This window comes from Microtus pennsylvanicus, chromosome 1 (assembly GCF_037038515.1).
Source record: "Microtus pennsylvanicus isolate mMicPen1 chromosome 1, mMicPen1.hap1, whole genome shotgun sequence".
Classification (NCBI taxonomy): Eukaryota; Metazoa; Chordata; class Mammalia; order Rodentia; family Cricetidae; genus Microtus; species Microtus pennsylvanicus.
The window spans coordinates 184844409-184872049 of NC_134579.1; the positions used below are offsets into that span (position 1 = coordinate 184844409).

Sequence of the window (27641 nt, forward strand, 5' to 3'; positions counted from 1 at the left end):
AAAGAAGAATGACATTGCGTTCTGAAAGTTGCAATATTCCTTTCACAGCCTAAGAACTTACTTTCTATATAATCTCAGCCATAAAGTTTTATTTGGTTGCATTCTAAGCTATTCTTTTGCAACCCAAATCACATGGAACTATTTTCATCGAAGCGAATAACCCTACATTTATTATTCACACTGAGGGATAGTCTAAAGAAACGTTACAATTTCTCATGAAAACGCAGATGGTAAGAAGGCTCCCATTTCCACTGTTTTTATTGTAACTTTCTATACTCAAATGAAACTACAGAGTAACACAAAATTTGAAGCTAAACTCTGTCTTATCCAGGGCTGCTACATGCTTTGGGGCAATGATAATAACCTACCCTGGCTTAAAAAACACAGGATATATGTGTGTGACATATACACGACCCGTGATTTGAAGCCCTTATGAATGTGCTGAGGTAAGCAATGAGTTCAAGTCATCTAGGAATGATATAACCAGAAGGCGGCAAACACAGTCTCATCTGTCTCTGAGAGTATGGTCTTCGCCAGTCATAGGTGTTACCGAGGCAGGCAAAAGTTCAGAAGACTTTCTAGCCAGTAAAACAGTTATGAAAACTTAAACATGAAAGATTTGAGTGGAGGCCTAGTCATCCGATCATTGGCAACGTAAACCAGAAGAAGAATCAGCAAAGATGTGCAGTTTTAGAGCACTGGTAGAGCATATCCCCCAAGCCCCATGCTTGCTTCAGAGATGTCAAGCTTAGCAATTTGAAGGACCTTAGTTTTCATTAGTCATTCTTAGTACAAATCCAGCAAAGGGAGGCTACTCAAAAACAAACAAGTTTTCGGATAAACAACAAATGCAAGGAGATTGAATTCCATTCTGAGGAGGGCACAGTCAGAAGCCATTCTCGAGCATCCAATCGGATGTGACAATCCTTTTAATGAAGAAGCAGTGTTAAGTGGGTTCTCTAAGCTATTTGGCTTTTTTGCTCTCCAAGTACAGATTTAATCTGAACAGAGATATAAGGTCTGAAGGTTCTATTCCATGATTTTTATGGGTGTGCACTGGCAAACTAGTGTTTCTCGAAGACTTAAATCTTCTTGTCTCGCCTAGGATGTGTTTTCCAATCACAGAGGCAGACAACAGCAGAGAAAAAGCACTGTTTGGAGGAAGCACATATGTAGCTAATTGAACACAGAACGCTGTAGTGCATACCTAATGTTTCTAATGCAGATGTGTCTTCTCCAACATACATGTCTCCGGGGACAAGTGTAAAGAGGCAATATATTAAAATTGATGCTCATGGAATTGTTATTAACATATGAGTCTTAGCCATAATGCTAATGTTTTATTTCAAGTAGAAAGCAATAATAATTGGACACTATGAGAATTCATGTACTATAAGCAACATCATTTATTATACAATCGGTACAATTAGTAGAGCAAAACCCACTTCTATACAAAGCTGCTGGAATGCACTCTGCATGTAATTTTTTTTTTCAAAAGTCCTTCCAAATTGTAGAATTATCCAAAATGTTTGTTTGGAAGGAATGAGATGTCATCCTAGTTTCTAAGAAGATGACTTACAAATTCTGACAACTTACATAATAGTCAAATAGCTCCAAGCATAAAAACTGTGCTGTATATCAGAAATGCATTTGAGCAAGAGTATACTTTCATCTCTAGAATACAAATTTAAATTCCAGGAAGTCATATCTTTATAGAACTCCAGGAGGTGGCGACATTTACTGACATAGTATAAAAGATAAGGTTCAATTTAAGCATTTACTCTTCTTTTTAAAAATTTTAGTCAGTGAATATTTAATATACAATGTCATTAAATAAAGTTTCATTTTCTTCATGCCTCATATGTACCCCATATTTATGAAAATATAGACTAAGAATAAAAGTAATTCTGACTTTGGTCCAAGCACCATAACTGTATAATCATCAATTGTATTATGCTTAATCATAACAACACCTAAAATATGATATGATGAATTTCTCATGTATTTCTGAAAATTCAAATAATTTAAAGTTTTACATAAAATACATGTTAACAAAAATCTATGCTTCTATCCCAGAACAAACTGCAAATAACTAAATAAGATTTCACTTAAAAATCCCAAGTAAGAAGGGACTGAGGTGCAGGCAATCTTGTTAGAACTTGTCAAAGAGCTTGAGGGAAAAATGTGAAAATCAGTGGCAAACACATGAGTGTGTGGTACAGGACACTATTGGATCTTACCTCTTTTTCACAATTACTATGACAACCAGGAGGAGGAGGATGAACACCAAGATCCCAGCACTGATGCCTGCGATTTTCACCACTCTGTCTGTCTGCTTCGCAGGGTCCGGGATCACCTCTGGTTCTTCTGTTGCTGCTGCTAAACAAATCAGAGAAACAGGTGACTAGAAGCCTCTACCAGGGACAGAAGACAGCCCCCAGGAAGAAATGGTCAAAGAAGGACTGGCTTGAACAGCAATAACCTGAACACATGAATTTAGAGATATAGCTCCTCTAAAGCACGAAAGTCTTAGGCTCATGACAGGGGAAAAGTCTTTCACTCCAGTTTTATTTTGTTGTTCTGTTTTAAGGTAAGAAATAAGAAGAAAACCACAGAAATTAATTTGAAAGGGATGGTGGGCTACTGTTTTTCAAATGGCTTCAAAATTCAGGACAAGAGTTTCAGAACTGGTACACTGGGAAGAGATTGGATATAGATGACCGTTCATCAGTTTATTTTCTAAAATAAACTCTTGGTTGGCTGTGGTGGCTCATGTTGTTGCCCATGATTCCAAGGCTCAGGAGCCTGAGGAGGAAGCATTGAGAGTTTCAGGCTAGTAGGAATTCATTTATAATCCATTAGAAAAGTTGAAATAAATAGTTTAGCACAAGGAAAGAAAAAGTAAGGAATGTACCTAGGAATATTTCACATCCTCTCACTAGATAATAAACATGGGAAATGACTTTAAGAAGATTATAGGCCCTTCTTTTTTTTTTTCCCCTCTCAAAAATCGTGCTCAGCCCTCATGAAGGTACACAATTAAAATAGAAAACTTTAATCAATACATAAGCCCTGGAAAGCTTTGGAAGACATTTTCCTTTTACCTCATTTACCTTGAAACTGGCAAAGAAACTATTATTATCTGTACTTTACAGATACAAAACCCCCGAGGCTTAGAGAATGAAGGCTAGCTTATGAAGTGCTGAAGGGCAGAAACAGAATCTAATACATCTTCTACCTTCTAAGACAGCATTTCTCAGTTTTCAGGTTTGGGGCCCCCACTGCTGAGATTATATATGACAAATGCTGGGCAGTGCTATGGATTAAGCATATTGGAAACCTGGTTTTAATCTCCAATCACAGTGCCTTGGACTTAGAGTTCAGAGACCCCAGCTGAATAAATACGCTACCAACAAGGCCTGTAATCTGAGCCTGTTTATCTCCAGGACAACATGTCTATTCTCTTTGGAAGGTTATCCACCTATTCCTGTTTCAATTCTTTCGTTTTCAGTTCCTTCACTTGGTTTCTTTCTCTCCCACACCCAGAGTCTACGACCTCAACGTCTGCTCAAGATTTTTTCTCCCACTGCCAAGTTGCTGCCATGAGATTAGCATAATTTTTCAAATTAAAAACAAAAATTAGGAAGCAAACATATCTCTGACTATTATTTTCATAAATGTTTTACTTTATATCTAAGCAGAAGATACACTTTTGAAAAGGTGCTAGTTTGTAAAATAGTCCACTGAGCCATTTTGGCTTCAGTCGCACGGGTTAAATATCCCAATAGCTTAGAACCCGGAACCTGTTATTCTCAAAAGGAGACTCCAAGTCCACAGCTTGCTTTTTCTATGAAGTGTAATGCGCTTGCTGGGCAGGGGCATGGCCATTCCCATCCTTACAGCTGAAGGGAACTTGCAGCCTTAATTAGGAGTAGGGTTCACTCAGTGCATACTACACGGCCAACTATCTCACTGTCTACAACACATTCAAAACTGCCCTAACTTTGCTGGCATTCCTTTCCTTGTGTGGCTTAATGAATGCATACACATATCTACACACGATGCAATCATAAATACTTAAAGCAGGTGGAGTGTCTTCCTAAATTGCATGCAAAACTCTAAAAGCAAAATGTTTATGGCTTGCAATTATCAAACATTTGGTTTACAGAGATATGCTTTCACACAGGAATAAAACAAAGTGATTTAGGAATCTCCTAAAAGAAACTTATTTGTGGGATAATTTCTACAGTTCACTCACTAAAGTCTCCTCTTGTCATGTTCTTTGCTACACTTGACTCTCACGGGGCAGGGATGACAATCAGCTGGTACTCTGACCTACCTAACTTAGGGATTAACTGCCAGTGTTTGACAATCAGTTCTTAGTTCTTGTTTGATGCATGCTTTCTCTCTCTCTCTCTCTCTCTCTCTCTCTCTCTCTCTCTCTCTCTCTCTCTGTGTGTGTGTGTGTGTGTTCACATTCATGTGTTTACATGGGAACATGGGTGTCTTCCTGAAGCGATAGAATTTTTGAAACCGAAGTTCTTGCTAGACTATTAGGACAGAAATCCACCTATTATAACTTCTTCAGTGCTAGGATTCAGGGTGAGTGACAACTTTTTAACACATGGGTGTTAGAGATTTGAACTCAGCCCCTCACTCAGCCCCTCATGCCTGTTTAGCTTGTGCTTTACCAACAAGGTTATCTTCCCAACCCCAGCACTTTTTGTCTGTCCTTGATTAACATGGCATAGTACCATTTACATAGACACCATTCTGAGTACACTCGAGATTCTCTCATACTGTGACAAATGCTTTGCAAATATTATTAGGAATTATGTGTACACTTTAGTAGTTTGGATACTGATGACTTGGGGATCAGACTGAGGTCCTCTTGCTTTTACAGGATGTTACCAATTGTATCATCTGCCAGCCAAGGTCCATCCGTTAATATGTTTTAATTCGATTGTCACATGTAGCATGCTAAAGGAAACCTCAGAACTGCTCAATCATTTCAAACATAGCAATGCACACAGGGACAGATAAAATGGGCATCGTGAGTATGGGTTCAATAATAATTTCCCACCCGAAGAAGATTAAATATTATCTATGCTGTATCATTAAATAACTCACATAAAAAATGGTAGGCAAGCAATTTCAAATTCAGAGGATAAAAAAAATTTTAAAGAAAGTTTTACTAAAAAGTGTATTTCTGATAAATTGATATAAATATATTCCTGTAAGTGGAATGTCAAATCTAAAATTTAATGTTTGAACACAGACACTGTTAAGCTTGCAGGTGTGTTCCATTCAGAGGATGTTATGATAATTCATGAATTGTGTAAATCCACGTGCAATTTATAGTGATAATCTGTGATAGTGATAGGAGATGGACCCTATTTATAGTTACCTGGACAAGTATGCTCTGTGGGTCATGACTACACTTCATGTACAGATTATTGACCAGTTCTCAATATAATTACCAAACTTGAATGAGAGTCTCTTTGCATGTGTGAGGTGATAGCTCTTTTCTCTGAACTGGAAACTTTCCTTAGAGGATTCACTTGTTATTATTACTAATACTACCAACAATTGTGCTTTTTAAAAGAAAATGTGCAGTTTTATTAATCTGTATGCTTTTTTTTTTTTGAGAAACAGCGCCTTCCTACGAAACTCAGGCTGGCTTCGATCTCATTATACAGCAGAGTGTAACATGCAATCCTCCTGACTCATCCCACATGGCTGGCTTCCTCTATAGACTTCAGAAGAAGTATACATTTATTTCTTTAAGTTTTTGCTCAGTAGAATCAAATAGTATAAATAAAATCTTCCGTTTTTAGAAGATTCATTAATGGAAATATACAATAGCTATTAAGTGAACTTTCATTTCCTATTTTATTCAAAGACACAGGACACCTATTACAGTGGTTGCATCTCCAGGCCTCATAAAATATTTGCATGCACAAAGACAAGGGAGAACATCATTTTCAGAAAGTGAAAACATTGGTTCATATTTTATTTGTCAGAGAGCACCCAAAGAACCCCTAGATTTTCAGAAGCCTAGAGTGGTATAATTCTTTGCACAAGAGGGAAAGGGGGAAGCCAGAACTTTATTTTTATTGAGCACATTTATGAAATATATTTTTTTTGAGGAAAGGGAAATAGTTAAGGAACTTGCTCCCATGAATAAAATAATTTTGTTCCAATTCTAGACCAAAAAAGTAAAGTCACACAAATTTCCATGGAAGTCAAAACTATTCTAACTTCTAAGATCAAACAGAATCATTTCCCCTCCTTCATGATGGATATTACAGACGACATCTTGAAGCATAGTCTTCTAGGGGATCTTAAAGCATGTTGAGACATCACACTCAAATTCTAAACATCCTCCTGATGCATTATGGATGCTTCTCCTTTTTGGCTGTAATCTGGGAAAACCATTCAAACGTATATCAGCTATTCCTTAAAATCCCCAAACAAGGGCTACAACTCTCACTGCCAGCAAGGCACCAGCTGCGGCAGCACTGACTGGCTAGTGGCTGGAATCCCACAGACACATTTCTCCCCATCTGAGTGCCAGAAGCCGCTGACTTTCCAGACCACTAACTATTTGCAACACTGTTCTTTTATGGGAAGGCCTCTGCAGTGTTCCTGCTAGTGTCATGACGTCATCTTTGCATGGCATTGTTTATCCAGAACTTTTGTTTTTGTAAATGCCTCCTGTTTTGTTCATCCATGCAAAGTAGGTGTCACTTTTAGCTCCTCAAGGGCCTCGGCTTCTTGTTGTGGTTGTCCACACTTTCTGACTTAGTGATGTCACGGTCCCATCACTTCAACTATCATCCATTCCGATCATTCTCAAAGCCATGCATTTCTGGCCAACATCTCCTTGATCTCCTGACCCTGCAATGGTCTGATTATTGACTTCTGTCCTATGTATGATTCTCCTTCAACACACTGTGTCTAGATGTGAGCCTATACGTTCTCCTTACAGCCCCCATTCACTTCCACCCTTTTGTAGTACACGGCTCTGCCACTGGCTTCTTGAAGCTGAAAACCTGGTCAGCATCCTTTTTTCCTTCTCCTTCTCTTTATCTCTGTATTAACGTGTACTTTATTATCCACACCTGGATGATTCTGAATGTGAAGATATTAATAATTATGAAAAGACAAAATGGAAACAGGAATGTCTGGGTAGGCATGGAAACAAAGCCTCTGTCCTATGCAAGAGTTATAAAGTACTATTCCTTTGTAAGTATCCACTTCCTACCCCTTTTCTGCCCCTCTGCTACAACATTATCCCAGACCAGCAACATCTCCCATGTACATGGCAGCTGCTTACTTTTCCTCTGCATCCTGCCTGCTCTTCAGCAAAACACAGGTTGCATTTCCTACATTATGATGGTCCAATCACGCCACCAATTACAGCCTTCTCACGGTTTCCCATTCATAACATAAAGATGGTTAAGGCAAGAACCACGCACACTTTGCTGTAATTTTTTGTCTAGCAGGGCTTGGGAAGGAGCCACAACCGAAAAATATTAACCGAGTGAAAGAAAGAATGGCAATATACATGCATAAAACAAACTGAATGGGCATATAAAAATCAGATAGTTTCCTCAAAACATAAGGATTTGTTGTATTTTACTGCTATAGATCTAGTTTGAGACAAAGCCAGACACAGAAGGGCACTAGTTAGTCTTTCCTTAACAGGACCGTTTCCATCTTCTGTCCCAAACCAAGTTCAAGTACATCCCAAGGTGGGACTATTTGGAGAGACATGCTACCGGTTAACTTTAGACTTGAAGAAGTTATCCAGGATTTAGTCTGTAGAGCTAAGATCTTGGCAGAAGAGAACTAGGCACCTGCCTGTCATATATTATATAGATTTTAGAGCTGTAGTAGTTAAAAATATAAAAGGCTATAATGAAATTGATTTGCTGGCTTTGGGAAATAGTGTAAAACCTAGAAAGTAACCCCAGCAACTATGTAAAGAACGACACAGGAAGAAGTGGCCTTGTGGTGCACCGAAACAGCATAAAGGTTGCATACGTGGAACTAGACATTTATGAGAGACACAAGGAGCCTTGTGCTATTTTGCTACCATTGTGTTAAAACACAATGACCAAGACAACCTACAGAAAATGTCTACTTGGGCTTACAGCCCTCAAAAGGGTAGAGATCACGATGGCAAAGTGGAGGTTGGAAGCGGCAGATACTGAGGCTGGAGCAGAAGCTGAGGGAGGGCTCATGTCATCTTGAACCATAACACGAAGCAGAGACAGTGAACTACAAATGACTAGCTCTAGAAACCCCTAAAGCCCACTCCCAGTGGCCGAATTCCTCCAGCAAGGCTACATCTCCTGAACCTACCAAAACCAGGTCGTCAAGTACTAGCATGAGGGATATTTACCATTCAAACCACTACAGACCCTAACGTACATTTATCTGCTGCCATTATCCTAAGGATACAATTTACCACTGATCCAAGATAGTGGCATAGCAACCACATAGTTAGTACCTTCTAAAAGAATAACTATATGATGTGCCGTTTAGGGATGTCAAGTTGCTTAATGCTGTGAGGTGATTTTATAAATGGAAACGTATAATAGAACTGTGAGCAGATGGAATGGCAATGACTAGAGGTCAGCCTTTGAGTCCATCATGTAAGAATGAAAACCTGTGAATCAGCCAACTGACATCACTTAAAAAAATAGTTTTAAAAAAATTAGCAGACTGTCATATAAATAGATAATGATGGGTTTTGTAAAGTACATGTTATTAATTAAATAGTCCGCCACTGCAGACTTCTAAGCCTTAGGGGCATCTTGAAGTATTTATTATTTAACTCAATGATCCTTTGATGTCATCTTGCTTTATCACCTCGCATGATCCTATGATGAAATTTGTTCCCTCTTAGATTGCTGATTATTAGAAAAGGTCATTCAGAGGTTTTGATTGGTGAAGCAAGGAAACAGTCACATCTCATATATTCATTTTGTTGTAAGAGTTGGGAAATATTTTTCTTGATTAACAAAGAAACTTTCCTGAAAATTTATAATGTTGAGAATGTAAGAAAAGAAGATCATGAAGAGCTAAAATTATAAAACAAAAGTACGCCTTCCTATTACAAATATTTCAGGATAATTTCACACGGTTTAAGGTATCTCCTTCATGTCTGAGATTTTCAGATTTGTTTTTGTTTAGCAATGATAGCACATAAATGCTACAAAAATTCGAAATAAATAATAGATATATTTTTTCATGAACACATTAGTGTCACATTTCAGGAGTATACTTAAAAATAAAAAAAGCAGAAAGCGTTATTCCGCTTTATTTTCCTTTGAGAACAAATATTTGATTCTACATATGAATTTTTCATTAAGCTTTCCATTTCCCGACATGCAGAAAGTGGGCAAGATAGAACCATGGTGTGCTGTCTTACTTCTTAAACACAGCTGGGTCTAGCCACAACGTTTTCTTGAAAATCTGCCTTGACTTCTCTCTTCCACCTCCTGCTGCATTCAAAACTCAATTATCTTGTTTTTTTTTTAATATAAAATTTTTTAAATAGGCCCTACTACTTCCCACATCAGCTTTCTCAGATTTTGCCTGCGTTCTGCTACCAAGGTGAGTTTTCTAAAATGGGAATTTAATGAAATAGCCACTCCAACTACTTCAAACTTTCTCAAACACGGCTGCAGTCAACCCTTTGATCCTCAGCCACTGACTAATACGTTATGTTATCATATACTGTAACTGTCTAGAACCAGTTGTCCGTCATCAAATAATCTAGTCACACCTCACTTTACTTCCGGGGTTAGTTGTCTGTGACTCAGGGATTATATCCATGTCACTGTGATGAAAACAAACACTGCAAACATTCGGCTTTGCACGACGTAACTTGTGACTCATTGTTCTGCCCTCCAGCATCGTATGTAATCTCCACGCAAACGATGTCATAGCTCGGCACCATCAGATCTTTCATGTGTTTGAAACATGCTGTTGGAATATGCTCTCTAATATCCACTTGACAAAACTGGCCTAGAGATATTTGAATATTTAGACCTGTTTCGTCTATGAAATGCCAAGTGAATACCTGTCACCTATTTTTGTGACTTAATAATACACACACACACAGAGTGAGAGAGAGGATCCAGTACATCCCCTGGCTGACTGTGAATTCCCCAGGCAGATCAGGCTGGCCTTGAACTAACAGAGAAACAGAGATACACCTTTCTGCCTCTGGAGTGCTTGACTAAAGCCATGCACTAACCCACCCATCCTTCACCTATTTTTAAGAATTTGTTTTTACCTTTTTGGTTTTATGTAGATACTAACTTGCTGTCTTTTATTTGTGTTGTGAATCCCTTCCTCTGTTGAGCAGCACAAGAGGAAAACATATCTTTGTATTTTAACCTCTAAATTCACCAATTAAACCTTAATAACTGAAGATCAATACAAGTATAAACATTTAATGTGTGTGTGTGTGCGCGCGCACGCGTGCCTGTCTGTGTGTGAGCACGCGCAGATGCTTCTGAAGCCTGTGTATAGACCAGAAGAGGAAGAACTGGGCGCTTACCTTGATCCCTTTCTGCTTGTCACCTTATTCCTTGTGACAGTGAATCGCAGTGACCCTGGAGAGGACTGTCTTTTGGCTACACTGGCTACACCGGAAGCCCAAGCAATCTTTTTTTCTCAGTAGCCCATACCCAGTCCTGGGGTCACGCACACACAGACATGTTCAGCATTTCATGTGGATGTTTGGTATCTGAGCTCGGGTTCTCACACTGGCACACTGAGCATTCGTACCCAGGGACCCTCCTTTCTAACAACGTAATACGCTTTATATGATATGGGAGGCTTCAGAAGGAAATGAGAGCTCACAGCCATAGACAACTCTGAGTGCTTTCAGAGTGGGTCCCATGAAGTATGCACCATCAGGCAGAAATAATAACAACAGCAACAAAGGAGGGCACAGAATGAGTTGGTAAATGGCGGCGGGGGGGGGGGGGGATGGGGACACGACACTTAGCAAGGTCTTTCTTTGTTCATGAGCTCCTTTCCTCTAATTACAAGCAAGGCACCCCAACCAAGTTCAAGGCTCATGCTATTTCTTGCCAAGTCAGGGAAATCCTTCCTGAGACCTGAACACTGCTTCTGAGGGAAGGTAAGGAGAAGGCCAAAGAGACCTGTTCAGCTCTTTCATTTCTCAAAACAGAACAGCACCCTCTGCAATTCAAAACTCCACTGCAACTTAAAGTAGTTGAATACTGCCACATTTTGGAGTAAAGTGCTCTGAAGTCCATGGATTTTCATCTTATTTTATTCATGGTATAAAAGTGAATTATTGTTTTAATATTAATGAAGTAAAATACATTAGTCTGTGTTTTATGAGTGGTGCTTAGCATTTAGTAACTTTTCCAAGGCTGAATTTATTAATTTTTTTTCATTTTTTTCCCCTAAAACCTGTAAAAGTTGTGCATGCCATATCGAATCCTGGATTAACACGGGGCTGCTTCCCCAGCAGCACGGACAGGAAGAGGCATCTCAGCCCCTCCACTGCCAATGTTCTTAAGCACATAGTTTCTGCACAAGATTCTGGGATGGATGTAAAGGGCTCAGAAGCTGCTTCTGTTCATATCAAAACACGAAACTGGAGGAGTCACTGTTGAGATTTTTTACTTTTTAAGTCCTTCTTGTGATAGCATGACATGGTTTGAATGGGTTGAACTGAACACGCCGTGGTATAGGTAACATATTCTTATTACGGTTCTTTTCTTGAGCATGTTCACTTTTCCTCATAGATCTCACTCTGGGCATCTTCTTTAGAGATAAACCATCTCTCTTTTACTTTCCTTCTAGGACTGTTATTATGATACGTTCCCTTTTCCCCCTCCTAAATAAGGCACATGTGTGTTGAAAACTTGGAGGCTAGTTGGCCACGGTTTGATGGAGCTTGAAGGATTTGACCTAACTAATGGCTTCTCACACCATTATTGGAAAGTGGGGCCTGGTTGATGGAAACAGGCCCTGGAAAGGTCTGCCTCATCCCTGGACTCCTTTTGCATGCTTTTCTCTGCAATTACCTACAATGAGGTGATCCACTTCATGCCCTGACCTCATACCCCAAAGCAACAGAGCTAAGTGACCATAGGTTGGAACCTCTGAAGTTCTGAGCCCAAATAAGTCTTCCTCTATGTTGTTTTCTCAGGTATTTGCTACAGCAATGTAAGGCTGATGAACACATCTCAATTCAGTTACTTTTAAACTTGGACAACCATGGTTTTCTAGCCTAAAAATTCTATTCAGATCACAGTATACAATTCTTTGTTTGGTAAATGATGACAACATCTTGTAAATGTTTATTCATACGCTGTCTGGAAAAGTGTTTTGTATGCAGCAATTTTATATTTTGACTCCACAGTCAATACCTCAGTCCTGGGAGGACTTAGGGGGTGTTTCTGCTAACTCCCACTGTGACGTACTTTTAAGAATGCTTGGTGACCTTTGATTGTGAGTTAATTGCTTTATGTTAGTCTGCGGGACTCCTGCAGGCCTGAATTGATCATGCTTTCATTTTAAACAGAATTTGCACCTCCTTGTACCAGCAGCCAGAAGGTACTGATGGATTTAGGCCATCTCTGCCAGCTTTGTATGGAAATCTCTTGCTATGCAAGTCCCATTGCTAGGCCAGCTATGCAACTCCCATTGGTAGCCCAGCAATCAAAGCTTCAAGATTTCCCCTACAATGAACACTAAATTATCATTTGGCTTCACTTCCCTCTGCTCCTCTCTCCTCTCCTCCTTTCCTTTTCCATTCTCCCATCTCCCTTCCTCTTCCTTGTAGATGCAGTGAGCTCAGCAATGTGCAAATAATTGTTTTCTCCCCACAGTGGGCCTGTTCTACAGAGATGCCCTGAGCACACATAATCTGTTGAGCTTCCAGAACAGTAACCGAGATCATGGATTATATTTGTTTTTGCAGTGCTGGGGTTTAAACCCAGGGCATTTTGCATGATTGGCAAGTGTTCTGTTACGGAACCACAACCCTTGGCCTCAGATCATGGATTTCAATTCAGTTCTTTCTTTTACCCAAGACTTACTCTCTTACCTTAAAACATCAGTCCCATGACCCACAAACAAGATTTTGCTGACAGTATTTTTTCAGCAAATGTATAACAGATTAAGAGCTAAAACTGGTTAATAAAATTCAATCATAATTTCAATCTTTAAGATTTCATGATAACCAACAAGCTGAAAGGTGTTGTTGTGCATTAACTAAAAGAGTATATATCACCTATAGTATACTACAAATTTCTAGATTTTTGAAAAAAAAATCCATTAATGATAAGGTTAAAAACTAGTTTATAATTCTAACATGTTTTAAGAAAAAAACCCCACTATTACTTGATATATAATCTATAATATTAAATGAATTATATATAATATACTATTATATGTAGTATAATATACAAATTATCATATATTAATATATTAAATTATACAATATATTTAAAAACAAAAGCTATTCTTCTTGACCTTGTACTTGCCACTTTTACATGGGAAGAAGCGTGATCAACCTAGCATTTTTACTGCCTTAAAGATACAAACAAATGAGGAAGGAGGAGGGCAATATATTATTAATGTCAACCTGAATCCCTAACTCATAGAAAGAATGAGGAGGAGATAAAAATATAAGTGAACCGGGAACAAGTTGCATCAGCTCCTCCTAGGAGATAAAGTAAACTAAAATGGAAGAACTGAGCCTGAGAGGGAGTAAGAAAGGGTCACAAGAAGCAAACTTAAGGGAAGGATAACACATTCCTCCTTGCACCTTAAATCCACAAATAAGCCCTCTGTGGCATTGCTTTATTTTAATCAACTAAAGGATCCCCTCTCCTTACATGCCCAATATATTCCTAGTCCTTGCAAAATTATTACTGGGTAAAATAGATGCTATCTTTGAGTGATTCTGAGTAAGAGAAGTTGTGCACAAGGAAACCAGTACCCCTTGGTACAGAGAGAGTATGTGTGTGTGTGTGTGTGTATGTGTCCCTGACATGGGGTGTCTTACTCAATCACTCTACAATTCATTTTTGTGAGACATGGTCTCACACTGAATTTTGAGCTCACTCTTTTGGCTTGGAGGCTTGGCTAGCAAGCCCCAGGGATCCTATTGTCTCTACACCCTGGACAGGGTGAACTGAATAAGAATGGTCCCCACAGAGTCATACATTTGAATAACGATTTACCAGGGAGTTTGAAAGGATTAGAAAAAGAAAGTGTGTCCTAGTTGGAAGAGGAGTGGCCTTGTTAGAGGAAGTGCATCTCTAGGGGTGGGTTTTTAGAATTTAAAAGCCCATGCCAGGTCTAGTCCCTCTTTCTACCTACTGCTGTTGAATCTGGATGTAAATCTCTTGGCTATTTCTGTAGTGCCAGGGAAGCTACCATGCCCCCCACTGTGATGATACTGGACTAACCTCTCAAATACAAGCAAGCCCCTATCAAATGTTTTCCTTTTTAAGAGTGCCTTGGTCATGGTGTCTCTTGGCAGCAGTAGATCAGTGACTTAAGATGCTGGGGATAGAATGATACGCCCTCATTGCTGGGCCCACCTTTTCACTTATGAGCTAGGCATCCAAATTCAGGTCTTGCTGGCTGTGTAGTGAGCACTTGATTTACTAAGCTACCTCTCTCTCCAGCCCTGACACTGAGAAATTCTACATTTGGAGAGCCACTCAGTGACCATGTCAGAGGTGGACAAGAGGGAAGACCTTTCAGAAGATGGTCTGGGATAGATGGTGGAGCCTCATCTAAGCTTGAATGCAATGTATCGATCACTAGCACCACGGCTTGGTTGAATCTGTGCAGTTGGCCTTAAAGGGAGTTCAGAGTATTGGGGCCACTTATTTGACAAAAAAAAAAAAAAAAAAAAAAATCTCATTTCAAGTAATAAAAGAGATGAAAGAATAACAATTCTGCTTTCATGCTTTGGGGAAGCCAAATAATACAATGTTGTACTGGTTGAGGACTAATGAATTGAGCTACATTCAAACTAAGGATAGTATGAGGGCAAGGAAAATGTCAGTAATAGTGATTAGCCCTCTACACACTACTATACTGTTGAGACATCTCAGTAGCAATGGTCTATTCAGAGTAAAGTGGGTTTGCCTGAAGATTACTGGGAAATAAAAGAAAGGAGTTCAAATAAAATGCTGGCTCCTGTATCCTATTCACACAAAGTGTTTATAGCAAAGAAGGCTACCAACAACTAACTATAACCTTCAAGTGAAATGTTTGTAAATGACCAACGGGGGTAGCTGCAGCAGGCATTAGGGAAAAACAACCCTGATAATGTCAGTGGTATTTTTTCTTCCCCCTCCCACAAACGGCAGGATCAGAAAAGTCTCTTCCTCAGGGAAAACTCTGGAATATTAAAATGTAGGCACTGCATGTAATTAAAAGGCAAATGCACTTGACATTTTTGTTGGCACAAACTCAGAATGCCAGATCTGGGCCAGTCATCCAAACATGCCATTCAAAGCCTAAGCAGGAAAATTAAAACAACAACAACAAAAAAGGATTTAATTTGAATATTAGAAAAACAAACAGAAGTCAAGCAAACTCTTTAACAATCTTCATATAATAAGGCTGAAATACGATCTAAAATACTAAGCAGGACCTACCTTTTGACCTATTTCCACTGTTCTTTCTTGTAAACTCAAGGATTAAAAGTTCTTGCTATTTTGGCTGCTTTTAGTTATGAATTTTATTTTCCTTTTGAGCAGGTCATTTTCCACTAAGGCTTAGATAATTCATTAATCTGGCATATCTCAGGAGAACACACAACAGGATTTAAATCACATTAATAGAGGTTGCACTGCAATTTTCTAAGGTGTTTATTTACTAAATTAGAGACTGCCCTGATATGGGATGGAGGGACCAGGGTTTTTGGGTTGTTGGTTTTTTTTTTAAAATGATTTTATCTGAGTCACAGCTGTTCCAAGATAATTTAGTATAAGGTTTAAATTATTAATAAATGCTTTAGAATTTGAGATTGATTTTTAATCCTAAAATGTCATTTGGCCTCAAATGAATGAGTAAATCAGAGCCACATTTTTTTTAATCTCCTTCCCTCCCATGGTGTGTGTGTGTGTGTGTGTGTGTGTGTGTGTGTGTGTGTGCATGTGTACGCGTGTGTGACAAGGAACAACTGGGAGATGGACTAAACTCAGGTCACCAATCTTAGTGGCAAGTGCTTTACCTGGCTGAGACTGGCCCCAGAATCACATATTGAAATGGTCCTGATAGTCTAAAATTATCCAATCACCAATTTTCCATTGTCAAACTATCAAAATATCACTCATATCCAACGAATAGATTACATTGGTCCACTTACAGATAATAAACCCAGTTTTACTTCATATTTTCTCCTAGTCCCAACATGTCAGGAGCCAATTTCCTCCTAAAATCATTACAGGAACCATCACCCTGGGGAGTCTGCAGAGAACCCCACACCCCTAATTGTGTTAAGAATGGTTCTATTGACAGAGCCTACCCCACACCCAAATTGGTTGTTAATGAGAGCTATCTGTTAGCGGAACCCACCCCACATTCCAAACTATCTAGAGAACTAGGTGTGTCATCTCCTAGTTGCAACTTCCAGGCCTACTGTGACTTGACCGAAGATAACCTCCTGCCTACGTGACCAACGAGGACCATGTGACCAACGTGAACCACGCGGCAAGAGCCCAGAACCCTGTGCCCACCCCCCCCAACTCCTTACCCTATAAAAAGTTGTATCTCGTCCCTAATAAACGGAGGCTCTGACAAACTTTGCATGGCCTTCTTCCTGTCTCCTAGCCCATATCTTCCAGGTAGTGCCTCTCCGTGACCCTGGAATAACTGAACTGCCAGGCGGGCTACTAACCCTAGACTAAGTGGCCCGCCCAAGGCAATCCACAGTGGCGCCCGAACCAGCGACTCGGAGCACGGTCAACTATCGGACGACAACGCGCAGTCCCGGGACAACAAGAAGAAAAGAGAAGGTTCTGCGGCTGTAGAACTCGGACAGATCTGCAGGATAAGGTAGGCGCAGGCTCACCGTCGTCCAAAAAGATAAGGGACTTTCAAGGGAAGAGAAATTCATACAGAAATTTAATCAATCACTCAGGGAGAGAGGAGTAAGAGTCAAAAACAGAGATTCATGTGTTTGCTTCATGTGTTTGCTTAATGTGTTTGCTTGTGGACTCAAAAGGGAGTCCCTCGAGATGCGAGAAGTTAGGGTACAATCCACACAGCTACGCCTGCCAAGCAGGCTGGCTGCTAGGGCTAGAGAGCCTATGTCTTTAACCCCCTGCCATATGGAGCGAAAGCTGACAGGCAGGTTTGCTATACAGGAATCTAGACTCAAAAAGCTGCAGCTTCATTTAGGACAGTAAATATGCTTCTTTTCCATTTTAAAAATCTTGCTTCTTGGTCAAAAATCTTTAGTTTGTAGGTGTATAAGTTTATATCTAAGGTAGATTAATTTCAGTACTGTGTTTCTGCAGAAAAGTTTTAAAATCAAAGATTGTGATATATTCAGAGGATTTTTAGAATTGTTTAGGCTATCCTGAGTTTTTATTTCTTTCGTATAAGGTTGAAGATTGTTCTTTTGAGTTCTATATTGTTCTTTTGAGTTCTGTGAAAAGTTTTGCTATAACTTTAATGAACATTTACATTAAATCTGTGAGAAATGTTGCTATAATTTTTAATGGACATTTACACTGAATCTGTAAACTGCTTTCAGTGAAATTGTCATTTTTGCTGTGTTTCTTCTGCTTTCGCAAGAAAGTAGGGGATCTTTCAAGATTTAAAGTTCTTATCCTACAAGTTTTTCCATTTGTACGGCCCGCTCTTGGGTGGGAGTCGTATTGTTTCAGCTTGAGGTCCTTTCCTGCTGCCAGGTGTGGCTTCAAGGTGGAATGCTGAGACTCAGGCCTCTTAATTAAATTTATCAAGGGCCAGAGCTATACTCTTAACAAGCGATAGAGATGACAGGACCCAAAACTTCTGTCCTGCTTGCTTGGAGTTACTCCAAGATATTTTATGGTATTCATGGATATTTCAAAAAGGATGATGTCTCATTTATCCTAGATGTAAAAGAGGTACATCTGGGTTATTTTCAGATTCTAGGCTATGATAAAATGGTTCTGCTATGGGCATGGCTGAGCACGTGTCCTTGTGGTATGGTCAAACATCTTTGTATTTAGGCCCAAAAGGGGTATTGCTAAGTTTTGAGGTAGATATTTGCCTAATTTTAAAAAATAGACAGAATGGGGATCCCTCAGTGCTAGGGAGATTCTCACTCGGGTCTAGGGATGGCGTGGCCTGGAGACCATCCTTGCTGAGGTCGCACACGTGGCCTTGGTTGGTGGGGGAGGAGTTCGACCCCCAGTGACCAGGAGAAAGAATTTTTTGAGGAAAGGGGCCACACTGCAGTGGTCCGGGAGGGTCATAAATTCCAAAAATCCTGTGGTGGTTGCAGGAGGACAGCTCTCCTGCCTCGGGACCACTCCCAAGGTTGTAATCCCCTTGTACTGTGATAATTGCAGCTGGAAAACCTGTTTTTCCAGGTCAAGGCTTTGTCTTCAGCTAGTTCCTAGGGCTGAAGCGGCTAGCCCTGGATTTTTGATTCTTCTCTTCCTGCTGGGAGAGTCAGGTTCATCCAGGTTTTTCAATACTAGGTATGATCCAAAAGTGGCTGTGCCAGTATGCACTTCCAACACCAGTTTACACTTCCAGCAATAAAAGTTTTTTCTTTACCCACGTTTTCTTAAGCATAAACTGTTAATAATAATTTTTAATCTTGGTCATTTTTACAAGGATAAGATAAAATCTCAGAATTTTAGTTTGCATTTCTCTGAGGACTAAAGGTTGTTATGTTTGAGCATTTTTTAAGTGTCTCAGTCATTTTTAAGTTCTTCTGAGAGTTTTCAGTTTAGGTTCATAACAAATATTTTTTGGGATTAAAATTTTTAATAACTAAGTTCCTGAGTTCTTCATATATTTTTGGAATGGATTTATGATAAGTAAAGATCTTTTCTCACTATATAGCCTTGTTATACAAAAGTTTCTCAATTCAGGAGATTTATGGTTTCTCCAAATGTTTATGCCACTGAGGCTATGTGGAGATGTGGCAAAATGTGCTTCAAAAATTTTTCTCTGTGAGATTCAACATAATTTTTATATGCTGAGGCCTTTGGCTCATTTAAACTTAAGTTTTGTACATGGAGATGGATATAGATTTATTTTCATCCTTCTACATGTTGGTGTCTAATGAGGCCAGCATTATTAGTCAAAAAATGCTTCATTTTTCCATTTTCCTATCTGCAAGGCAGACTTAAAACTTAAGAGGAGGATATCTTAAAAACTTTTAATTAGATATACAATGGTTAAAGCCCTAGTTATAATATTCTTATGGAAGACCTTGAGCTGCTAGGTAAAATTCTTACAAAAAACAGTTTCCAATAAAAAGCTTAAACAAGCTGCCTAACAGGTACTCAAGCAGGTAAAATATAAATCAACAGGTAAAGTATACAATAATCAACAAATACAGTATATTAATTATAATTCACCTATGACAAATGTGTATATTAAATGTAAAACTTATTCTACAACAGTTTTATAAAAAATGCTGTTTATGGCTAAACCTTCTCAGTTTTGCCAGTTAAGATATTAAACTCTTAATTTAAAACAGCCTGTCTAATACAAAAGGGCAGGACAAAAGCTAAAAAATGGCTTTACAAAATGTTGACTATAATCAATGCTTCTTATACTAAATAATAGATTCATTGATAATTTTAAGATTGATTCCTGGACAATTGTCTTTGCTCAATTCAAAGACAAAAACAATAATCTTTTCCAAGATCATTGCTACAATTCACACAACTGTATTTTGCTAATGTTATAGCAAAAAAAATCCCTTAAAGGATTTTATGCTAAATTTTACAAATGGCTTTTCCAATGGAAGAGCTGCATATATGGCTAATAAAAAAGAAATTGTGGAGTGTAACAAGGCTCCTTGAAAGCAACTCATAAAAGGTTGCAAGCAGATCCTGATGCAAATGGATCTGGTGTGATAACACCAAGCTAACCTTTGCTAAGGCAAGGTGGAAAAACCCTTGCAATGCATTCATTATAAAAAAAAAAAAAACCCGACCTATTTATATTTGGGGTCGAGGATATGTTTATGCTTTTTTCACAGAAAGAAAATAAAAGCTGGATCTGATGCTGTCGAGGCTGCGGACATCCCACAGAGGAGTTCCAGAGGAGACTGGGGAGAGGTCCTTGGTCCGGCCTTTCCTGCCCCCAAGGAAAGGAGTGCCTGATAACAGAACCTACTACACCACTCTGCAGGGTGTCAATTCTGCCCCTAGAGAGTCCAGGGAGACCCGCCTGAGATAAGTGCCAGGATGTGCTTCAGATAGCTGAATCCTGCTCACCTCACCCAGGAATCCCACCTGCCCTAAAGCACAAATGCTGAGCTGCTTCTGATGCTTACTAAACATCAGACAGTTTTAATCTTTGGGACACAAAACTAATTTTAATTAAAATATTAACCTCTCTTCACTTAAGAAGGGGAAAGATTAGGGTTCCTGTCACTGTTGCTCAGAGACTGGAACTGGTGGTATTTGATAACAACAATGTATATCATTGTGCTCTTACTGCAATTGACCTGATATTTGTAACTGCTTATAGATGTTGGGAAAAGTCTGACACACGCTGTAAAATGTTTGGGTTTAATGCATATGTTAAAAAATTTTAGATTTAGATCCCTTTTACACTGCCCTAATTGTTGGCAGGCAGCACTCATAATCTTATTGTGGAGTAGGCATTTAGGAAGGAGGATACCTAAGGCCAGATAAAAAGGTGAATACTGGGTTTGGAAAACGCCCTTTTTTCTTGTCTGGAAGATGGAGTTATTGGTGCCCAAAATTATATCATTATATTTTGTTTGAGGAGCTACTCACAGTCTTTTCATTAATGATAGACACAGGGGCCCAATGACGGGAGTTAATGTGGATCCTCGCCTGAACAGCACACCATACAGAGGCTGTACTGGCCGGCTCAACATGGCATGGTGCCAGGCACGAGGAGTGCCCTCCACATGGCCTAAGACAGGGTGACCTGTGATCTGTTTATTTTAAATCTCGCTAGATACCTTTCATTTGAGGAGCTCCAAGGACGGGTGACTTGTGGCAGGAAATCCCCCAACCTAAGACAGGATACTGGGAATCCTAGGACGGGTAAGGGGGATAAAGACCTGGTCCCCACTCGACCTAAGAATCATAAGGCACCCCTCTGTTCCCAGGAGAGGTAAATTGCTTCACCATTCGAGAGGAGGGTCTCTCCTTGTCCCTTCTCCTTTAGATCTGACACCATGGTTGGACTCTGACCTGATGCCCTTCACTTAATAGCTGCCTGTCTTTATAAAAGAAAGGGGGATCTGTCAGGAGCCAATTTCCTCCTAAAATCATTACAGGAACCATCACCCTGGGGAGTCTGCAGAGAACCCCACACCCCTAATTGTGTTAAGAATGGTTCTATTGACAGAGCCTACCCCACACCCAAATTGGTTGTTAATGAGAGCTATCTGTTAGCGGAACCCACCCCGCATTCCAAACTATCTCGAGAACTAGGTGTGTCATCTCCTAGTTGCAACTTCCAGGCCTACTGTGACTTGACCGAAGATAACCTCCTGCCTACGTGACCAACGAGGACCATGTGACCAACGTGAACCACGCGGCAAGAGCCCAGAACCCTGTGCCCACCCCCCCCAACTCCTTACCCTATAAAAAGTTGTATCTCGTCCCTAATAAACGGAGGCTCTGACAAACTTTGCATGGCCTTCTTCCTGTCTCCTAGCCCATATCTTCCAGGTAGTGCCTCTCCGTGACCCTGGAATAACTGAACTGCCAGGCGGGCTACTAACCCTAGACTAAGTGGCCCGCCCAAGGCAATCCACACCAACAGGACTCTTTTCATATAAGAAAGGTGTCCTCTCCACCATAAAGCCTTCCCAGAATTTTCTCACCCTGGTCTTCTGAATGTCTTGGCTCTTGTTGATGCTACACCACACACACACACACACACACAATATACAACACATATATGTCATATATCATAGCATGATGGTGGTAGAGTGTTTGCACTTTCTTGTTGCTTGACAAGAATGTTTGACATTGCTGAGAAGTCAAAAGCAGATTCTAGGACTTCACAGCCTCTGGGCGACTGCTCTACTCTGACATACTTATTTCCTGGACCTACAGTGGAGTGAATTTTATTTATCTTATCTTTTCTATGAGCAAGATCGTGCTGTTGCCCTGTCTAGCCTAGACATCACTATGGAGAGCAGGCTAGCCTGGATCTCAGACATCTACTTGTCTCTTCCACTTGAGTCCTGGGATTAAATAAGACAGAATTTTAAAAAGAGCAAAGAAGGAATTCTGAAGCTTCCTCTCACTGATATTTAAACTCGGGGATTTATATAACTTTTCCGAATCTTAGTTTCTTTCTATATGGAATGGATTCCTGATATTCTACTATGCCTACTCCACAGGAGAAATGAAACAACATTGAAGGAAGCTTCGAAGAAGCTGGTATGTTTTCCACATCTGTCTTCTTTGAGGGCACAGACCAGCATCTCTACTCTCCAGAAAAAAAAAGAAAAAACCAAAAAAACAAAACAAAACAACCTAGATTACAGAATTACACGCTCTCTAGATTCCACACTTTTACATTACTGTTTTGGTCTAATTTGCCCCCTGCTGAACCATATAGCTTTATAGCATATATGCAAATTGTCTGTTAACCTTTTGCCTACAATTCCAAAAGTTTTAGCAGTTGATAGAAACAAGTGGCCAGCAGCAGGATCATTAGCTTTCTAGTACTCTGGGCCATACCTTTCTCTTATTCAAGGCTACATTAGGCTTTCTATGTCCTCATTGTAGTAGTTTAACTTTTGGGGGGGGTCCTTAGTAATTGTGTCACCCAAACTTTTGGCTTCTTACTCTTCGGTTCATATGTACTTGCCCATAGACTTTGAACAATTGACTTCATTTTCCTTTGATCTTTTGTTTGTTTGTTTTTTCAGTTCCCAACTCCTGAGCTAACTGCTCACAGGCTTCTTCTACTTACTGTTTGGATACCTTAAAGGTCCTATGTTGGGGATTATCATTTTCAGGTGTGTGACTTTTGTTTATGCATTTGCTTAACTCTGTGAAGCTAGTTACTGTGAGTGTCTAAAACACCTGATAGTCTTAATAAAGAGATGAATGGCTAATAGCGAGGCAGGAGCAGGGTTAGGCAGCATAGACAGGACTGACGGGCGAGAGGATAAATAGAAGGAGAAATATGATAGAAGGGAGAACAAGGAGCAAGAGAACAAGGAGAGGAGGATATCAGGGCCCAGTCACCCAGTCACCCAGCCAGCCACAGAGTAAGAAGGAAATTATGATATACAAAATTAAGAAAGATAAAAGCCCAGAGGCAAACAGTAGTCAGGATAATTTAATATAAGAAAAACTGGCAAGAAACAAGCCAAGCTAAGACCAGCATTCATAACTAAGAATAAGCCTCTGTGTATGATTTGTCTGAGAGCTGGGTGGCAGGCCTCTCAAAAAGCCAAAAGAATAAATCCTCACACAATAGTAGTAGGTTCCTTGCTCCAAATGAGTCCTTAGGTATAGAGAAAGGAAAATGTGCATGTGTTCTGAAGGGAACGCAAACGCATGGTTCTCCAGAAAGATTGGGAGCTCTCTGAAGTTGGGCTCAACATGGTACATGCCAGCTCCTCTTTGCCCACTGGCTACAGTGTGATTCAGCTCCTTCCTGATTTCCCCAAGCCTTTTCTCTATGAAAATATGCCTTCCACAGTCCTCCTAGCCCTACTATATTTTTGCATATTTTGGGAGACTAGACAGCATAGCTTTTCTACGGAAAACACTTTGTATTAGTTATATTTTTGTTGCTGTGATAAAGCACCATGGCCAAGGCAACTTACAGAAAAAAAGAGTTTATTTGAGCTTATGGTTCCAGATGATTGGAGTCTGTTATGGTGGGGAAGCATTTTATCAAGCAGTAGGCATAGCAGCTGGAATAGAAGTTGACCAAGAGAGGGGGAAAGGAGGGGGAGAGGAAAGAGAGACTGTGTGTGTGTGTGTGTGTGTGTGTGTGTGTGTGTGTGTGTGTGAGGTGGGGAGAAAGAACACTAAAATGGCAGGAAGTTTTGAAACCACAAGGCTGCTTTGGATATCCTCCAGCAGGGCCATACCTCAAGACCTCCCCAAATAGGACTGCCAACTGAGGACCAACCAAGTGCTGAAATATATGATCATATGGGGGACTTTCTTATTCAAATCACCACAGCTTTTCTACATTTTACATATCCTCAGTAGATTTGGATTTAGATTCTTCCTAACCTTAGTTATGATAGATACTTCTAAACCAAATACCCTAACAAAAGAAAGAAAGAAAAAGAAAGGAAGGAAGGAAGGAAGGAAGGAAGGAAGGAAGGAAGGAAGGAAGGAAGGAAGGAAGGAAGGAAGAAAGAAAGAAAAAGAAAGGAAGGAAGAAAGTGCAAATACTCAGTCTCATTCTCAGAGCATTTTCATCTGCTTCAAAAATACTGAACAACTTTTCTGATGTCCAGCGACTGAGAAGTGGGTTTGAAGAGGAAAGGACAAGGAAAGGTTAAAGCAGAGACTACCATCTGAAAGCCAGAGCAAATGAAAAACAGATCCATGAAAATGTTTTTATACTTATTCCAAAATGGTGAAGACTAAGGAGTTCTAAGTTCTTGAGTTGAAGCTGCAGTGGAGAATTAATGAAGTCATAGCCTCTACTTTTCTTTTCCTTACTACCCCCCTTTGCAAGAATAACAAACAATTCCTTCAGTTCTGCTAGAACAAAATGTCTTTTTGAAAACGTTCCTTCCTTCAGTTCCTTGTCTTTCATTTCCTCTCTCGCAAAGGCACACGCTGCTTCACGTTTCTCGCCTGTAACACAGGAGCCATGGCATGTTTGCATAAGCTACTCTCCTGTTTGCTGAAAATGCCTGCAAGTTTATGTCCCACTTGTGAATGTCATGCTACTGTCATGGTGAAGTGAACTCAGCACATTCTAAGCACTGTGCTCGCCAGAGAGAGGCTCAGAGTCAAAGGACCCCTGAGAGCACAATGAATAATGAGCGAGGCTTCTCTCGCAAATGGGTGGATTTCAGGAGACCGAAGGGAACACAAGGTTCCTGTGCACAGTAATGGACATGCCTAGAAGGTGTAGGCCTCATTAGTAACCGGTGAGACCTGCAATCATGCTGATAGGTACATCATCCTATGTGGGCTCAGATTGTGTTATATGCGTAGGAAAATTATTCTTACTTTTGGAAACTATCCGTAATGGTTAGATTTTTGTCGACTTGACACAAGGAGTCAATTGGGAAAAGATAACTCAATTTTAAAAAATGCCTCCAAAAGACTGACCTGTAGATAAGTCTGTGAAATATTTTCTTGATTTATTTAATGATTGATATGGGAGTGCTCGGACCACTAGGGTGGGGTCATCCTGAGCAAGTGGGCATGGGTGGTAGAAGAAAGTAAACTGATCAGCCGTGAGAAGTGAGCTAGTGTGCAGGGTTCCTCCATGGCCCCTGATTCCGTTCCTGCCCTAATTTCCCCCAGTGATGAAATGTAATTGACATGTTAGATGTTCATGCCTTTTATCACGCCAATATAAAGGAATCCAGGACAGGATCCTTTTATCACAAAGAATTTAGTAAAGAGGGCTAACCCTAGCTGGGAGGGAAACTCTCTCTGAGTTTGAGCTCCCCTAGCTTACATGCAATGTACCACTGCTATCTGTCTTCACACCATCCTCACACTTGACTGAAGACTTGGAGCAAGGAGACATCTGACCAGTGTGGGAGGGCTTCACTTCACAATGTGTAAATGAGATGGAAGGTTGGTACCTTTATTTGAGGGGACATCTTCAGGGAAGGATCAAGTCTCCAAAGTGTCTCAGAGGAGCCATGAGAAGGTAAGGCTAGCAACAGGAGAACGAAGTGTCCTTCAATAGAACTTCAAAGAAGTCTAAATATAGAAAAAGGCTTCTCATGGCGGTGAATATCATAGGCTACATTAACTCGCTCAAAATACCCACACTTATCATTTCTTCACTATATATACAGTTTTCTGTCTGAGTAGAATAAGACCTTGGACAGCTGTATTTACTGTTTGAATTTTTGGTCTGATGGAAGAAAAGGGACTTCTTTTCTTCCATCAGACCAAAATGGCTAGGAAAAGAGAACCAATATCAGGTTTTGTGAATCTGGAAAGTCTCTTGGTTCTTAAAATGATTATTATAAACCATACTTTTCAACAGCAGTTTTAAAAACTAAATAAAATATTCTTAAAACGAGGACACAAAGGGGTGACTTGGGAACGGGGATAGATGTGGGTACAGTTGGAGGGAGGAGCATGAATACATTTAAAACATGTACAGAACTCCCAAAGAATGAATGAAAATTAAAAGAAAAATGTACAATTGTGAAAGCTGGGCTTGCTTTTTCATCCCTTGACCACTGATTTATAGAACTCAAACCTGACTAGACCCTGGATATAGTTGTCACTTAGAAAATGTGATTTGAAAATTATTTCACAGGAAGGGTTTTGTAGGCTGAATCTTTTTTACATTTGCCTCCTGTTCGAAACTCTACTAAATTATTCTATTATAGTGTTAATGCGCAAACTATACTGTTATGTATAAGATAAATTATGGCTTTTAAAAATTAAAATAGTACGGTTTCCTATTGCAAGTTTATCATTATGAAAAAAATGTCTAAGTTCAAGACCATAACACATTATTTGTGGAGCATACGTGTATAGGATCTTAGGTTGACTGGTGTTTAAATTCACCAAAAGTGAATTTTCAGAGAACTTTGGGCAGCACCCTACAGAAATGACACAGGTTTTTGTTTGTTTGTTTGTTTGCTCTGTTGTTCTGTACAGCCGAATAAAGAGAGCCCCTTTTGGACAGGACCACATTAAGGGTCCAGTTAAGAGAGGAAGGAACACATGGAGTTATTGTTTGAGATCAGTGGGCCCTGGTCTTCTGAGAATTTCTGTGCCCTAAACATAAATATGGAAACCAGCCCTGCTCTTCAGAAACCTCATTCTCTCTGACATGTTTGAATGACCTCATTCTGTCTGAATGTCCCCACCAAGGTCACACGGATCTACTATGACTGTGAGTAGAAACTCCATCTGATGTATTTGGAGATGGGAGTGATTTGAGGTCATGAGGATGGGAAGAGGCCATGTGGATGTGACCCTATAAATACATTTGTGGCTTTATAGGAGGAAGAGAGAGTCAAGTAACTAAGAGGGATGTCTCGTTATATTATTGCGTGCACTATCTTGGAGTACCCACTAGCAAGAGGCCCTCTGCAGAATCAACTATGGGATTTTAGTTCAAAGAGATGAATAAACGAAGACCAACCATGGTAAGATATTTGACCTGTGGTATTCAGTTAAATCAACAGCAAAGAGACTATGATTATTCCTGTTTTTAATGAAAGAAAGTCTTGTTACATGTGCACTGAC

At 39.8% G+C, this 27641-nt stretch overlaps 1 protein-coding gene across 11 annotated transcripts in view; it reads right to left on the minus strand.

Annotated features, from left to right (window-relative positions):
* Positions 1 to 27641, minus strand: part of Ptprk (protein tyrosine phosphatase receptor type K) — a 527882-nt gene that overhangs the window by 39065 nt on the left and 461176 nt on the right. For 8 of the 11 annotated variants that reach the window (XM_075946781.1, XM_075946772.1, XM_075946765.1 and 5 more), the window contains exon 14: positions 2241 to 2379. In XM_075946781.1, coding sequence (XP_075802896.1) covers positions 2241 to 2379 — 139 coding nt within the window. Of the gene's footprint in view, positions 1 to 1207; positions 1250 to 2240; positions 2380 to 27641 lie in introns of all 11 variants that reach the window. The other 3 variants (XM_075946790.1, XM_075946757.1, XM_075946829.1) reach the window with 2 other exon arrangements.